General features: G+C 44.5%; 1 protein-coding gene across 1 annotated transcript in view; it reads right to left on the reverse strand.

Moving 5' to 3' along the window:
• LOC148525806 (sodium-coupled monocarboxylate transporter 2-like) overlaps nucleotides 1-17,881 on the reverse strand; it is a 107,415-nt gene that overhangs the window by 69,337 nt on the left and 20,197 nt on the right. Inside the window, exons 4-6 of the mRNA XM_088470461.1 lie at nucleotides 12,443-12,510; nucleotides 10,526-10,680; nucleotides 8,212-8,352 (exon numbers count right to left, since the gene is read on the reverse strand). Of these exons, the coding sequence (XP_088326587.1) occupies nucleotides 8,212-8,352; nucleotides 10,526-10,680; nucleotides 12,443-12,510 (364 nt within the window). The remainder of the gene's footprint in view (nucleotides 1-8,211; nucleotides 8,353-10,525; nucleotides 10,681-12,442; nucleotides 12,511-17,881) is intronic.

Raw genomic sequence — 17,881 nt, forward strand, 5'->3', positions numbered from 1 at the left:
GTTCTTGATCTTTCTCTATTTTATTTTTATCGGAGAAAGTTTGGTCCTCCATTTATGTTATATCAATTTGATATATACGTGCGGCTAAACACAGAAAATAATTTTTTTTTTGGTTTGGACTGGAGTGTACTTTCGGGGGTTACAGCACCATTAACGGTCAAGCCAGCCGGCCCTTTACTTATGACACAGGCGCACGCTTGGCACTACTTTGTTGATGCACGTGCGGCTACTGCGCACACAATTCACAAACACAGAAAATAATTTTTTTTTTGGTTTGGACTGGAGTGTACTTTGGGGGTTACAGCACCCTTTAACGGTCAAGCCAGCCGGCCCTTTACTTATGACACAGGCGCACGCTTGGCACTACTTTGTTGATGCACGTGCGGCTACAGCGCTCACAATTCACAAACACAGAAAATAATTTTTTTTTGGGTTTGGACTGGAGTGTACTTTCGGGGGTTACAGCACCCTTAACGGTCAAGCCAGCCGGCCCTTTACTTATGACACAGGCGCACACTTGGCACTACTTTGTTGATGCACGTGCAGCTACTGCGCACACAATTCACAAACACAGAAAATATTTTTTTTTTTGGTGTGGACTGGAGTGTACTTTGGGGGTTACAGCACCCTTTAACGGTCAAGCCAGCCGGCCCTTTACTTATGACACAGGCGCACGCTTGGCACTACTTTGTTGATGCACGTGCGGCTACTGCGCACACAATTCACAAACACAGAAAATAATTTTTTTTTTGGTTTGGACTGGAGTGTACTTTCGGGGGTTACAGCACCCTTAATGGTCAAGCCAGCCGGCCCTTTACTTATGACACAGGCGCACGCTTGGCACTACTTTGTTGATGCACGTGCGGCTACTGCGCACACAATTCAAAAACACAGAAAATAATTTTTTTTTTGGTTTGGACTGGAGTGTACTTTGGGGGTTACAGCACCCTTTAACGGTCAAGCCAGCCGGCGATTTACTTATGACACAGGCGCACGCTTGGCACTACTTTGTTGATGCACGTGCGGCTACAGCGCACACAATTCACAAACACAGAAAATAATTTTTTTTTTGGTTTGGACTGGAGTGTACTTTCGGGGGTTACAGCACCCTTTAACGGTCAAGCCAGCCGGCCCTTTACTTATGACACAGGCGCACGCTTGGCACTACTTTGTTGATGCACGTGCGGCTACTGCGCACACAATTCACAAACACAGAAAATAATTTTTTTTTTGGTTTGGACTGGAGTGTACTTTCGGGGGTTACAGCACCCTTTAACGGTCAAGCCAGCCGGCCCTTTACTTATGACACAGGCGCACGCTTGGCACTACTTTGTTGATGCACGTGCGGCTACTGCGCACACAATTCAAAAACACAGAAAATAATTTTTTTTTTGGTTTGGACTGGATTGTACTTTGGGGGTTACAGCACCCTTTAACGGTCAAGCCAGCCGGCCATTTACTTATGACACAGGCGCACGCTTGGCACTACTTTGTTGGTGCACGTGCGGCTACTGCGCACACAATTCACAAACACAGAAAATAATTTTTTTTTGGTTTGGATTGGAGTGTACTTTCGGGGGTTACAGCACCCTTTAACGGTCAAGCCAGCCGGCCCTTTACTTATGACACAGGCGCACGCTTGGCACTACTTTGTTGATGCACGTGCGGCTACTGCGCACACAATTCAAAAACACAGAAAATAATTTTTTTTTTGGTTTGGACTGGAGTGTACTTTGGGGGTTACAGCACCCTTTAACGGTCAAGCCAGCCGGCCCTTTACTTATGACACAGGCGCACGCTTGGCACTACTTTGTTGGTGCACGTGCGGCTACTGCGCACACAATTCACAAACACAGAAAATAATTTTTTTTTGGTTTGGATTGGAGTGTACTTTCGGGGGTTACAGCACCCTTTAACAGTCAAGCCAGCCGGCCCTTTACTTATGACACAGGCGCACGCTTGGCACTACTTTGTTGATGCACGTGCGGCTACTGCGCACACCTTTCACAAACACAGAAAATATATTATTTTTTTAGCACTTGGGGGGAGCACCCCTGATGGACAGAGCAACCCCCGGACAACACTACAGCACCCCTTTAGGACTGGGACACTGCACAGGACTTTGGAGTGGACACAGCCCCTATGGAGAACTGACTGCACAACACAGTCCAGCCAGCCCCTATGGACTTTGAAGTAGTGGACACAGCCCCTATTAACAACAGCAGCACAGCACAACACAGCCAGCCCCTATGGACTTTGAAGTAGTGGACAACAGCAGCACTACACTACACTACACTACACAGCCCTAACTCCCACCCTCCCTCTTCACTGTCCACAGCCGAGTGAGAAAATGGCGCCGACGCGGGTACCTTATATAGGATCCAAAACCCGTGAGACTCGGAAGGCGGGATGATGACGTTTTGCCTCGATTTCAGATCCGAGTCAGGCGGGAAAAGTCGAGCCTGACTCGGATCGGACTCGGATCGGGGGGGCTCGGGGGGGTTCGGATTTCAGAAATCCGAACCCGCTCACCCCTAGTGAGAACCATTGGGGCAGTTTATCTAAGGTGAAGTCTGGATGAGTGGTCAAATAGAGTTGCGGAGCTGCTAGTGTAAGCTGCTAGATATGGCATGGCTGTAAGGGAGCACTCTACCTCCAGGGGGCTGATGATCCGGAGGTGTCACAGGGGTTCCTCCAATAGCCTGCGGGGCAGATTGCTGTAACCCTCTCAGCTTCTCATGGTAGTGGGAGCTGTCTAACTAACCTGATGCTGAACAGGCTGGCTATGAGACTGTGACAGTGTGGGGAAACAGTGAGTACCTACCGAACCACTTTTAGTGTATTGTGACTTGTCGGAACTGACAAAAGTAATAAAAAGACAATCCCTTAAGCTTAGTAAGTAGAGCAGGTGTGTATCTCACTCCCTTTCCTGAACTACTGCCTTCCTCAGTATATTCTATTCTGTTAATGTTGTTCTACCTGCTCATCACTTGAGGATGATAAACTGAAGTATGAAAAGCCATACTCCTAAAAGCTGGCACATATCTTTTATCAACTTAGACATAAAAGTGGTTCCTTGGTCTGTGAGGATCCCTTTGGTTATACACAAGAGTAAACATTAGTTGCAACTCCTTAGCATGTTTACATATGTTTCTTAGCGGCAATGCCTCGGGATAGCGCCTATCATAGTCTTTCACTACCAAAAAGAGTGAAATCATCAGATACTAATATCTGCAGAATAAAACTCTAGTTACAGTAACAAGGCGCAATGATATAATCAGAAACGAATATCTACAGACTATAACTACTGTATATTTATGATAACAAAACACAAAGGCCGCGATTCAATTCAAGGCGATGTTGAATAGCCCCGAGAGGGAGCTCCCAGACCTATTCAATTTAGTGCACCATTAAGTTGGAGAATGCCGGTTCTCGCGACTTAACCTGGGTGTATAGGTGCCGGCTGCGAGGCTGTTAGCGCAGCGCAAGCCGGCAAACAGCCGCACGGCCGGCACTTTTGTGGGATTTCTCCTTGCATCCCAAGGGGGGTGCGAGAAGAAATCCTTTAGCACGACAAAAACATTGCGTTGAACTGAATAGCTTCGGGAGCTCCCTCCTGGGGCTATTCAACATCGCATTGAATTAAATCACGGCCAAAGTGATATCAGGAACTAATAATAACTACAGAATACAACTATATTTATGGCAACAAAAACAAAGTGATATTACCAGAGACTAATATCTGTCTTGTTGGAATCGGTATGATTTACCGCCGGTTCAAATCCCGACAGGGGCTGCCCGAACAGGATGAAAATCCCAATCGTCCCCAGGTAAGTATTCACTAACCTATTCACTCTAACCCTCCTTTAGGGTGCCTAATCCTAACCTTCCCCCCCAGTGACTAAACCTAAGCCCCCCTTCCCCGCCACCTAAACCTAAGTCCCCCGGGGGGCGGGGGGTGCCTAACCCTAAGTCCCCCCCGGGGGTGCCTAACCCTAACCCTCCCTCCCCCTAGCCTAAACCTAACCTCCCGGGGGGGGTGCCTAACCCTAAGTCCCTCCCTGGGAGCCCTAAACCTAACCCTCCCCCTCCGTGGCCGTCCGCAGCGGCGCCCGGCATCACTTTGATCGGGATGCCGGGCGCCGTTCTCCTGGCGTCAGTAAAATGACATCTAGACGTCGATCATTTAACCCTCGCCGAGATTAAGCAGTCAGAAAGCCGGCTGTTGGGATTAGGTCCGTCGGCTTCCCGACTGCATACCGTCTTGTTTAAGGGTCCACTACAAAAGGGAAGTACTTAATATCAAGTACTTGTTCAAATAAATCCCATATAAGGGACTAGGGGCACTGCACTGGGGGGACCACTACTGGAGGCACTAAATAGGGAGGACCACTACAGGGGGCACTGTATAAGGGGCCCTGGATAAGGGGATCACTGCTGGGGGCCTGCATAAGGGGGAGCACTACTGGGATCACTGCATGGGGGGGACTACTGCTGAGGGCACTATATAAAGGGCACTGCATAGGGGGTACCACTACTGGGGGCACTGCATAGGGGGGACTACTACTGGGGGCACTATATAAAGGGCACTGCATAAGTGGGTACTGCTACTGGGGGCACTATATAAGGGGGACCACTACTGGGGGCACTTCATAGGGGGGACCACTACATGGGGCACTGCATAAGGGGGACCACTACTGAGGGCACTGAATAAGGGTAACTAATGGGGACTGCATAAGGGGGACCACTACTGGGGGTACTCTATAAGGGGCACTACTATGGGCCTGCATAAGGGGGACCACTACTGGGGGTACTGTATAAGGAGCACTACTGGGGTTAAGGTGTATATGGAAAGGAATGTTCAGAGTGACGATAAAGGGGTGTGTGTCATGTTGACATGCCCCATTTTAAGTGACCATGCCCATTTTTTTTGCCATGTGCGCACATAGAGGAGGGGGTGGGGGCTCCATTTTTAAATTTGCCCTGGGCTCCAAATACCCTAGTTACGCCACTGCATTCGCTAGTTAATTAATAAATAAAAAGTTTTAAGATCATTGTCTTCTGTCATCCTTTCTACATTTTAGCCTCATTTATCATTGCTATATCACACTGCATGCTCTGCTGTATTCTTCTTGGGTACATTATACCAGGTCACCGGTAACACACAACCGGGGAACACGTAACATGCTAGACATGCTAACTGTTGCCACATCATATTGCATGCTCAGCAGTATACTCATTTTGGGTACATTATATTAGTTCACATAACACACACAACCTGATGACATTTTAGCATAGAAGAAAATACAGCATCCATATCTAATACACCTAGGTTAGCCCTTGGGTATATTTCTTTATCATTTTTGACCATTTGGGAGGTTGGTGAACTCCTTTCCCCAGCTGCTACCGACTCATATATGTTGTTAATCTTTGGTGCACAAGCAAACATCCAAATACATACTACAGATGTTGAAAACTAACGGCAGATGAAAAAGTACAGACATCCCTCACTTAACAACACAACCTACTCGTTTAACAACTACTCGGACTTACGACCAGCGCTCTGACCAGCTGGAACCCATAGTACAATGACTAAAATGTTATTCTGAATGTCTTTTTTTTATAACTTTAATTGTACTGTACAGTATGTAAGAGTTATGCCAAGTAAAACAGTTACAGTATCAAGTTTGAGTTTCATTTAGACCTTTTCTTTATTTAGAATAAATAAAAATGATTACCTGTATTAAGTATATATGGGTCTTCATTTAGTGACCAATTAATTTAACGACCTAGTCGTAGGAACAGGGAGCCTGATTCAGACCCGCTCGCGAGCGCACATCGCTCGTAAGCGAGTCGATGGTCCCCCACTGTGCATGCGCACCCCGGAGCCGGCTCCGGCGTGCGCATGCGCGAGACCCGGCCAGCGATGGGCGCTCCGTCAGTATGGGTCTTGCACCAAAACAGGGCGGCTGTCGATTATGATTGACAGCTCGCCCCGTTGTGGAGGCGGGCAGGGGGGATGGCTACACAAAAGGAGGTGTTCCCGAAGGAATGCCTGCTGTTTGTGGGAGGCACAACTGACATCACCAGTGATGTCAGTGGTGAGCTTCCGGCTCTATTTAGAGCCGGAAGCTCACTGAGGCTTGCGGGAATGAGACCCTACCACAAGGGTCTCGTCGCAAGCCCCGATGGTCGCGACCATCTCCTGGCCGCTCGCAAAAGCTGTGGATGGTCACCCACAGCTATGAGAGCAGCCAGGAGGCCGAAACAAAAAAAAACAAAACGTCCTGATTCTGAAAGAGCATCCGGCTCTGAATCAGGGCCAGATCTCGGTCATTAAGTGAGGAGCATCCGTATAAACTGTGATAACAAATACTGACAAATATTGGTATAATATTTGTTAGTTTTTCACAATTTTGTCTCCATTTAATAAAAATATTCTTCAAAATATTTTTGGCATATGTTTTTTGGACCTTTTCGATTCATTTATCTTTTACACTATATGAGATAGAGGTTTATAGTGCTTCAATAAATAATTTTTTAATGGTTATGAAAATCAATATAAAAATAACAAATTAGTCAAGAAAACAAAATACATTTTTTTTTGTTAATGTCAAAAGCACCATCCTGTATTTCAATAAATAATTTGCCCACTGGGTGGCATTGTACATAACCCAGTCTAGAGAGATTTTTTGTATGATTGAGCAATTTAGACATGTAATAAAACCTCAAAGCATATTACAAAGTTGTAATAGGTGTATCAACTGAGATTAGATTAAAAAAAAAAACATATTACAGTTGCGTTTTCAAAACTATGCATTTTATTACAACCTTTTACATCATAAATGCTAAAAAAAATAATATAACTATAAACATACATTTACACACAATAAATAGAAAGTTATGGTCCTCTGTTTACTTTTTACTACAAAATACTTAAAACTGTAAAACGCTTCTAAATCTATAAAATACAATTGCTGATAATATAATTTCAAAACATAAAAGTTATTACACAACTGCTGTGAAAAAAGGTTGTAAAAAACTCTAAATAATATCTAGAAATAGTGAATTAATTTAGTATGAGTGCCAAACACATGCCCTCTGTTGAACCTTAAAGGTTAGCTTGATCATAACAGTTAATTTGGACGATGGATGTCCAAGGTACAGAGATTCCCCTTGAGCTCCCTTCCCTCCAGCTGGCTGTAAGACTCTGAGGGTCTATTTACTAAGCAGTGTTAGGAGACAGAGCGAAAAGTGATAAGGGGCCAGCCAATCAGCTCCCAACTGTAATTTTTCAAACAGCCTGTGAGATGACAGTTGGGAGTTGATTGGCTGGTACCTTATCACTTTTCACTCTGCCTCCTAACACTGCTTAGTAAATAGACCCCTGACTGTTAGACCTACCCCAGCTTTCTCAGCACCACTGCAACTTAATGCTTTCCTGTAGTGAGGGTGGCCAGACCACTTTTGGAGGCAAGCCAGATGACAAGTGGGGGTGGTGCTGACAAGATGGCCAGAGGAATGGGGATGGGCCCCGCACACCCTGCACCCATTATAGATACGCCCCTGGCTCTCAGAGTATATAGGGAGAGGTGCATCTAGCAATGATCGCATGCATATCGGCCTTCAGTAACGCTGTATGCATGAAGGTTGAAGCAAAAGACAGCCCTCCTGATAGGAGCTGTACTTTGCGGTGTGGAGGCTTCTGGGTTTATGACCCCGTAGTCCTGCGCATGCACGGCTGTCGGCCAGTGCATGCGCACGTCGCGGGGGACCCTGACAGGGATCCTATTGGATGCCACTCAGGGAAAACTGATAAGAAGCCCAAAGGCTACTATTAGGCAATGCTACCTATAGGTGGCATTGCTTAATGGATACAAGCTCCGGAAAGCTTCACTTTACTGAGCTTGGTGCATACTGAAATTGCGGTCAAACCTCTGGCATGACCGTATAGCGCATCCCAGCCATTGTCTGAATTTATAAATCAAGATACAGTAGAGAGCAATTTGTGTGGGGAGTCTAATAAGTTTCAAACAGAAAACTAGAACAACTAGGAAGTCTCTACTTTAATGGTTGGGTGCCAACTATACTGACATTTTTATAATATCCAATTTCTATTAAACCTGGATAGTCTATAGAAAATTGGGACAATTACTGATTCTAAGCATAAGCCATTAGAGGGTCTAACGATATTGATATCACTGGACTTACAGTTTTGCATGCTTCTCTGACTTGCAGGAAATACATCGTTGGATTGTGGACTGGTTGACTCCATATATTCCCAGCCATGTAAATGTCCCTCCGACTGCAATTGTCCAAAAGGTATGTCTTCTCAAAGGATCTGTATCAAAACTTTAAAAAGTCACGTTTATTAGAAATAAAATGATGTATAATATATACTAATCAGTCTGCATTCCTGTCTATTTTAAAACTCAACAAATTCATACACGATGAAATGAACACTGTCAAAATATTTTTACAGTATGTTTTTTTTTTAACTTTTGTTAAATCTATAGGTACAGGACCAGCTTAACAACAGGGCGACAGTTTAGGGAGACAGTGGGGCTGATAGTGTAAGAGGTACACACGCCCACATGGCACTAGCCACACCCACACAGCACTGGTCACAGTCACTCCCCTTATCACAATAGGCCCTTGAACATTTTTAGCCTCAGGCCCATGTGGCTCTTAATCCGACCCTGTACAGGTGGGTGGGGTTTTACAGAAAGTATACAGAGTGCTACTGACATTCACATGTAATGGCAAACGTAAAACAAAATAATATGAATATATAATCAAAGTAGATCTAAAATTGGAATAAAATTATATATTGCAAAAAGGGTGACCGACTTGTGTCTTTAGAAGTAGCTTTAAGAACATTTCTATAATCCTATGAAAATCAGTTTAGCACTCTTAAGGGACCTATCCATTAGCAGACAAATTGAACGACAGAACTATATATTGTTATATATATCGATTATAGGCCCTGAATGATGACAGATGCGCACTCCCGCGGCTGATAAATTGAATCTTTCATCTCTCCAACATGTTAGTCAATTATCGCATATCGCTGTCAGATATTAGAAATATAAGGCAGTTTAAATGCGGTAAACGACGAACGATATTAACAGCAGCTACAAAGCACTGGAGAGAAAAAAATCCACTCCCTGAATGATGTCATGCGATATCGTTCATCTTTTGCCAAAATCTGTCATGTACATGACAGATATCGTTCAGCACAGCCACCGGAATTTTCAAGAGATATCTTTTGTCTTTCATCTCTCAGAAATACATCTGCTAATGGATAGGCCCCTTTAGGGCTTGCTCACACAGCCATACTAGTAATATGAATAAAGATGCATGAAAACTTAGATATGTTTCAGTGATTCATTTTTAGGGACCCATTTATTAACAATGCACAATTCCTTTAGCACTTGCTAAAGAGGTTATGTCCTCATTTCTATATTTAACAAACAGCGGTAATCTACATTTTTGCTTGTATCACAGTGATACTAAACAAAATATGCAGCTGGTACAGCGCTCCGTTAATAAATGGGACCCTTAATGCTTTTCATCTATTGAAGATTTACAGATACAATATTGGTAGCGTGCATAAATGTGAGTGTAATTGGTTGTGCTGCACTGTCTCCTACTTAGAGGGAGATGTATCATACCTTCTAAAGAGGACACATGGAGAAGTTACCCAGAGCTACCATTCACCTTTTGGCTCTCTTTTATCAAGTACATTATATAAAATGATAGCTAGAATGTGATTTGTTACTATGGGAAACTCCTCCACCTGTCCTGTCTAGAAGGTTTGATACACCCCCGCTCAGCATACTTACAGTATAATGTACTTTGCATGCGTTTATTAAACAGCTGGGTCATTCTAAGTCAGTTCAATCAGGTGTGTTCACCACCCATTTTGGATTTTTACGAAAAAAAATTTAGTTAAGAGAGGATGTCAAAAAAACTATTTCTGACAAATATCTCGACTGTCTGACTGTTCGTTTCCCAAATATAGGTTTTTCATTGTATTAAACTATTTACTAATTGCGGCTTATTTATTCCAGTTTATTTGAAGTATCACAGGTGTTTATTAAGGAATCACCATGAAATTTGTAACTTTTTTTCCCGAATCCAAAAATCCATTACAAATAACTTTATCTGTCTTACGTTTCCAGTTACAGCAAAAATGCAAGCTTTTGGAACAGAATTAAAAACACTAGGTTACATCAACATTGGAAAATCCATATTTCAGAAACTAACAGTCAGGCAGTCGAGATATTTGGCAGAAATCGTTTTTTTGACATGCTGTCTTATAAAAATAAAATATATAAAAATCTGAGCTCGGTGGTGGACATTTAATTTTTTTTGAGGTGATCTGATGTGGAATGACCCAGGTGCAAGAATAGCAGGTAGGTGTAAAATGGTCCCTTAAAGTCACTGACTAATAAATGAATTGCCCTGTTTGCAGCAAACTCCAGTTTGCTGCAGTACTTCAGACATGTTATGAAATACTTACTCAGCAATGTCCAGCCGTGAGCCATTCATGGCTATCTGCCATATTTTAGATGGTCCTCCATTTTTTATTGTTCCTTCAATGAGAACAGACAAGAATCCAACAACCATCACCACCATCTGAAATGCATCTGTCCACACAACGGCCTTCAGTCCCCCCTACGTACGGAGCATAACATCAGTATTAATATAGAAAACATTATTTACTTTTCGGTCAATTTATTAAAAGCTGTGCAGAGAAATTAGGGCTGATTCTGAGATGCATGCAAAGTGTCTGTAGGTACCGGCAGTCATGGAAGCCAGATTTACTATCTTATTCTAATGGGAGAATCCGTAGTGCTATACAGGGTTTTGTATGTCTGCAAGCACAGACCCGCACTGGCCACTGGGTTATACGCCTCTGCAACCGTCATCAATAATATCTGCTCTTGCACCAGCCCCCATGCTACAGAAGGTGCAAGAGATGCGTCAGAAACAGACGTCCCCATCCCGTATATATGACTCAGAATCGCACAGAGCTTTTCACACACTCCCATGACACTCCCACAAGACAGAGTGGTTCTGTGTTCTTACATTGTTCCCTCCCAGTAGCTGTCCTGTAACGACCAATTTCAAACAAAGACAGTTCTGACAGAGTTCTGTACAGTTTAGAATAGGATGGACGTACAGTATGCAAAAATGCACAAATTCACATCTGAGCAGGCGCTTTATACAAAAACTCTCCCTTTGTGCCCATGCAAAGAGATATATCCGACTAAAGGCCCCCATACATCAGCAATCTAAAAACCACAATTAAACAATTTGAAGATTTATTGCCCGATTTTAGGATTTCCCAATCTAGCAATCTACGCCCATACACTACAGATCTTATTCAGTGATTTGCAGATCATTTTCAGCAAACACAGATCTGCAAACCTTGAAAGGCCCATCCTTTTACTAGTAACGCTCTGCAAATCTGCTGATCATGTCCATATAGTAGCAATTTACAGCCCCAATCGATCTGTGAAATCCAACATTTTGGACAATCTGATTTAACAATTCCAATCACTTTTTGGTTGCAATCTGCGATCTGTGAAGCCCATACATTGCTGATTTTTTATACAATCATCTGCAAATTGCAGAATTGCCACAATCGATTGCTGATGCATGGGGGCCTTTAGAATTAGCCCGATTTAGCGGTACAGGTTGAGTCTCCCATATCCAAAATGCTTGGGACCAGGGGTATTTTGGATAACGGAATATTCCGAATTTTGGAATAATTGCATATCATAATGAAATATCTTGGGAATGGGACCCCAATATACACACAGAATACATTTATGTGTTATATACACCTTATACACATGATCATTTTATACAGTATTTTCAATAATTTTGTGGCTCAAGCAAAGTTTGTGTACATACATGAAATAAATTTATGTTTCATTTACACTCTATACACACAGCCTGAAGGTAATTTTATACCATATTTTAATAATTTGTGCCTTAGACAAAGTTTGTGTACATTGAACCATCAAAAATCAAAGGTTTCATTATCTCAGTCATGCCAAAATTATTCCGTATTTCGGAATATTCCGTATTTCGGAATATTTGGATATGGGAGACTCAACCTGTAATTGCTTTTAATAATACCCAGGTGACATATTTATTCTGATAGCATCTGTCTTTACTTGCAGAAATGTCAAATATCAATATACCACACAGTTTCTAATTCTCTTAAATAGATACAAGCAGATAACTGCCAGGTTCCAGAACTACAGATGAACCAGCAGATTAGAAAATTGGTTCTGTGAAATAACTCACTGATTTGTAATGGTATATTCAAAAAAGTAGGTTATTCAACTAATGGCAGCATTTACTAATATTAACTAAGTGGTCTCTGTAGCATTGCAGCAATATATAAACTGAATTGATAACATACCAAGGTGCAGTAGAATGTACAAACAATACCAGTGGCAAATACAGATCCCCACAGATCGAATCCAGTCACTGTAAAAAAATAAATAAAGTTAGTAATAATTGAATACAGTACATGCTAAGTTATAAAAACACAAACTGTACTTGTCATCATGGCAATATTTTTTCTAGTCTAGGTTAACCCCTCCCTTGCATGTACCTGTGATAAACCAATAAATTGATATGAGCAACTACCATTCTGTGTATCACAGACAGTATCTGCCAGTCACACAGTAAGCATTAAGGTGCATATCCACAACACAAGTGTAGAGCGACTGTACGATTACAACATCGTAATCGTTCAATCATTCATCATCCTGTGCAGTGGATAATGTGCCCAGCCTGAATGATATGTCGTTCAGTGCAGGCACCCTCCCTCATCCCCGAGCATTCACAGCATGTTGACATCGTCAGGTTGGGCAGTATGTTCAGGCGATGATAGATGCCGGCAACGACCAGCGGGAGCGCGCATCGCTGGTCGTTGCCAGCATATTCACTGCACGATTAATGAATGATTGAACGCTAACAATGACGTAATCGTTCAAATTTATTGTGTAGTGCATATGCACCTTTAGTGAAACAGTGTTTGGGTATACAGTTAAGGGGTCCATACACTAGCGAGTCAGAATCAGGCCCTTTATATTCAGATCAGAGGCGGTATAAGAGAGGAGGAGGCCTGTGTGTAGCCCCAGTGGCGTCACTCCACCCAGTGTGGAGAGCAGTGTAGTGTGCGAGGCGACACTGCTCTACATAAAAAAGGGGATGTGGCCTTGTGATGAGAGGCGTGGAATTGCTGTAAGGAGGTGTGGCCACGTGGCCTGAACCCCCAGTGTTAGTCTCTCCAGAGGGTTCACGGAAGTGCGGACTGCGCCCTGGAGGCCAGTGTATTTGTAGTGCTGGCTCCCTCACTGTGTCAGGAGCTGAGTGCTGCACGTAATGCTACAGTGCAGCACCCAGCTCCTGTCACTATGGGGGAGTCGGCACTTTGGTGTCACCCCTCGGTGGGTGACACCCGGGTGCGACCCGCGTCCGCCTTCTGATGCCAATGTGTAGCCCCCTCCTCTCTTGTGGTGCAGTAGACTCTGACATATGTGCAGGTCTCTAGGAACATGGCGGCTGCACCATATTGCCTGTGACTTCTCTACTGCGTATGCGCAAATCTCCGGGAAAATTGCTGTAGCACCAATATATATGGGGGGAGGGTTTCGGTGTGGGGCCCCCTGGACCACTGCAGCCATTACAGATATGCCACTTACTCTAGTAAGGAGGAGCAGATACCAGCAGCTACAGGAGGTGGTATCAGCGCTAGAGAAGACACCCGATGGTAAGTGTCCTCTCCCCTTAGTAATACCTGGTGTCACGGTCCTGCGGGCCAACCCTCCAGATACGCCAATCTGAGAATCGCCCCCCGTGACTTTTAGAGGGTACCTCAGCACGTGTGGTTATCTAAACCTGGTAACTGCCACCAGCAAAAGAGAACACCCTGTAAGCCTTTGCACTTACCTGCCATACAATTATGCACGCTTAGTAAAAATAGGTAACATGAGCCATATGAGGCCTTTGGTCATAAAAACACGGATCCAGAACTAGAATTAATATTTAGTTCAAGAAAATCTTCAAAGCTCATGTACAAAAAGTTACAAAGAATATAATAATGTTACAAAGAATCACACCGTTACTTACAATTTCCAGAAAAGCAAATAAAATAATAAAAGTGAGAAACAAACCATCGGATCATGTTGGCTTAAATGGTTCTGGGATGAGGTATTCCGAGTGACGAATTAGGGATCATCTGTATCCTTCTATAGCCTCATGCAGAATGAACCATGGGCCAGGGTTGAGACATATTTATGCCTGCTTTTCCACACACCCCCCACACCCCCTCCCTGGGGATGCCTTTAACCCTTTTCAGCTCAGAGTGGATTGTTCAGCTGGCTGTATATCAGGGTTTCCTGGCCACATGAGCAGGGGTCATTTATTTAACTATTCAGCTCTGTTTGAAGTTTGGGAAGCAAGCTGGCATCTATAAACATGCCCAGCTACTAGGTGAAGAAATTCACACCTGCTGAGACCAGGTGTCTCCCTGTGTAAACAACAATTTTTTGATCACTGTTCCCAAACCGAACACAGGGCTCTCAATGACTGTTTTATCAAGGGTCTGGCCAGCTGTCCTATAATTTCCACAGGCATATTTCTTTTAAGCCATCTACATTGCGACATGTTTATGGCTGACTCAGGAAGACAGATCTTTCTATAACCTCTCTTGCCCAGCTTCAAAAGGCTTGTCATATTTCCACACACAAAAGGATGCTACATGCAAATGTACAAGGGAAAATCACAAGTTTTTACCAACACAATATCATGTGCAGTTATGCCCATGCTGATGTGAAATTATCTTTTCCGCTACACCTGGTACACTTAGTGCTGTCATAGGTGTCTATGGAAGCGCTAAGTGCACCTGGTGCAGTGTGATATTGTAGCCTGCAGTTAGCCCTGACAGGCTGCAGGCAGAGAAAATCCCTTTAGTACATACTGAGGCGCAGTATGTACAGGGATTTTCTGTGCCTTTAGCATTTCGGCACAAATCCACTACACAATTTGCTCCATGAGCGATATCGTGTAGTGTGTCCCCGGCAATGGTGTGCTCAATGTCCTTAACAACATTGAGCACAACCTGACGATATAATCAGGTTGGACAGCAGGTCCGGATGATGAGCGATGTAGTAAACGACCAGTGGGAGCACGCATCGCTGGTCGTTGATGACATATCTACTGGACGATATAATGAATGATTGAATGATATCATTATTGTTCATTATATCGTCTAGCGGATACTAGAGACGAGCGGGTTCGGTTCCCTGAGAACTGAACCCACCCGAACTACGGGGATCCGAGGCAAATCCGAGTCGGCTCGGATTTTCCCGCCTGACTCGGATCTGTAAAAGAGGCAAAACGTCATCATCCTGCTGTCAGCTTCTCGCGGGTTTTGGATTATATAAAGGTCCCGCGATTTGCCACCATTTTTCATTCCGGCTGTGGAGAGTGAGGAGGGAGTGAGCTGTGCTGTGCTGTTGCTAATACTTGTTATTGTTAATTGCACGCTGACGCTGTGCATAGGGGCTGGCTACTGTTGTCCATAAGGACTGGCTGTTGTCTTCTATAGAGGGGCTGGCTGGCTGTTGTCGTGTCCATAGTGTCTGGCTGGCTGTCGTTGTCCTGTCCATAGGGGTCCATAGGGGCTTGCTGTTGTCCTGTCCATAGGGGTTGGCTGGCTGTCGTTGTCCTGTCCATAGGGGCTTGCTGTTGTCCTGTCCATAGGAGTTGGCTGGCTATAGTGCTGTGTTGTCCAGGGGGTGCTCTGTCCTTCAGTGGTGCTCTTCACCCATCCCCAGTGTGAAAAAAAAAAAAAAATTAGTGTTAGCCACACTTGTCATGAGTGCAGGGCATGCTTGCTGACTATCTGGCTGCCCCTTCCGGGAGGGAGCAGCCAGATCGGCTTGGCTGGGGGGACATGGCCAGCAAATGGGGGCGGGGCTGGCCAGACTACAAGAGTTTGCGGGCGAAGTGGGGGGCAGAGCCATGCGATCATGTCATTTTGGCCCCGCCCCCGCTACACACTGCCGATAATACAGGCAGCGTGAAGCAGGGGGCGGGGCCAAAGTGACACGATTCGGCGGGGATTTTCCTGTAATTGCGGTGGGGGGCAGGAGGGGTCAGCAGCTCCCGTGAGACTTGCCTGCCTTCCCGGGAAGTCGGGAACAGCACCCGATTTTTGGGAGGCTCCCGACCAAATTGGGAGGGTAGGCAAGTATGGTGCAGGGGTGCTGTGCTGCTGTCTGTTAAGGGGCTGCTGCCTCTTTTCAGGGGTTCACCCCAGTGTTAAAAAAATAAAAATAAACAATTTGTTTTGTGTGGTGTGTTAGCCACACCTGTCATCGGCGTAGGTGCGCAGGGGTGCTGTGCTGCTGTCTGTCAAGGGGCTGCTGGTCCAAAAAAATTTTTTTGTGTGCATGTCAGCCACACCTGGCTGTCACTGTCATTGGCGTAGCTGTGCAGGGGTGCTGTGCTGCTGTCTGACAAGGTGCTGCTGTCCAAAAAATAAATAAACATTTTTTTTGTGCGTGTCAGCCACACCTGGCTGTCACTGTCATCGGGGTAGCTGTGTAGGGATGCTGTGCTGCTGCCTGTCAAGGGCTGCTGCCCAAAAAATAAAACCAACAATTTATTTTGTGGGCATGTCAGCCACACCTGGCTGTCACTGTCATCGGCGTAGCTGCGCAGGGGTGCTCTGCTGCTGTCTGTTAAGAGCTGCTGTCCAAAAAATAAAAACAACTATTTTTTTTTGTGTGCGGTTGTGTGCATAGTGAGTATGGAGGACAGTCACATGACCGGAGAGCAGGATCCACATACCAGTCTTGTAGCTGTCGGCAGCAGTCATGATGACGATGCAAGGCCGTCAACAACATCTGTGAAGGCCGATGTACCAGGGCTTAAGTCAAGCCAAAAAGTCAGGCTAAAAAAAAATCAACTTTTACCCTGTCAATGCAAAAACAAATGTAAAGCTAAATCAGCTTTAGAGAAACAAAAACTTGTCAATAAGCCATTCACTACTCAAAGTGGCAAGGAAAGGATAAGGCCTTGGCCTTTATTATTATTGATTGGTGGTTCTAGTGATGATTTAAGCCCCTCTGCTTGTACGAGAGGTACAAAAAAAAATTTCAATTGTTAAGACGAGTTAGTCACCGGAACCAACTGTGTGCTCTGAAAAATCACAAATCCCCGAGGAGAGTCCAAGTGTGTCTTCTGTTGCCATGTGTGACCCTGACCATTCTAGTAATACTGTACTTGAAGAAGATCCTCCTTCCACCATCTGTGTGCCTTCTGACATTGAAATCGAGGATGCTTCTGTGGATTGCACGAGGAGGATATTTATCTAGTTGGCGATAACAACAAGGATGACGAGGATGTTGATGATGATGAGGATGTTGATGGCGAGGATGTTTGTGTAAAAATTGTAAATCAGGCAACAGTTGTTGCCCATGGTTGGAAAAATCCCATTGTTGGCATGCCTGGGCAAAGGACCAAAAAATCCACTTCTGTTGTGTGGAATTATTTCCACCCAAATCCGGACAACCATTGCCAAGCCATTTGCAACCATTGCCAAGTAACAGTGAGTAGAGGTAAGGACCTTAACCATCTTGGAACCTCCTCCCTGTTACGTCACTTGCAGCGCATTCATCAACTTGGAAAGGGTATTTCAAATTCTAAAACTTTGGGGTCAACAACAATCAGTCCAGTGTCACCTAGCTGCTCCCTTCTATCTGGATCCAAGCACCTGCAACCTCCACCACCAACACCTGCATCATCATCAACATCCTCAGTCATGATTGGAAGTAGTCCTGCA

This window comes from Taudactylus pleione, unplaced genomic scaffold (genome assembly GCF_031769625.1).
Source record: "Taudactylus pleione unplaced genomic scaffold, aTauple2 ptg000100l, whole genome shotgun sequence".
Lineage (NCBI taxonomy): Eukaryota > Metazoa > Chordata > Amphibia > Anura > Myobatrachidae > Taudactylus > Taudactylus pleione.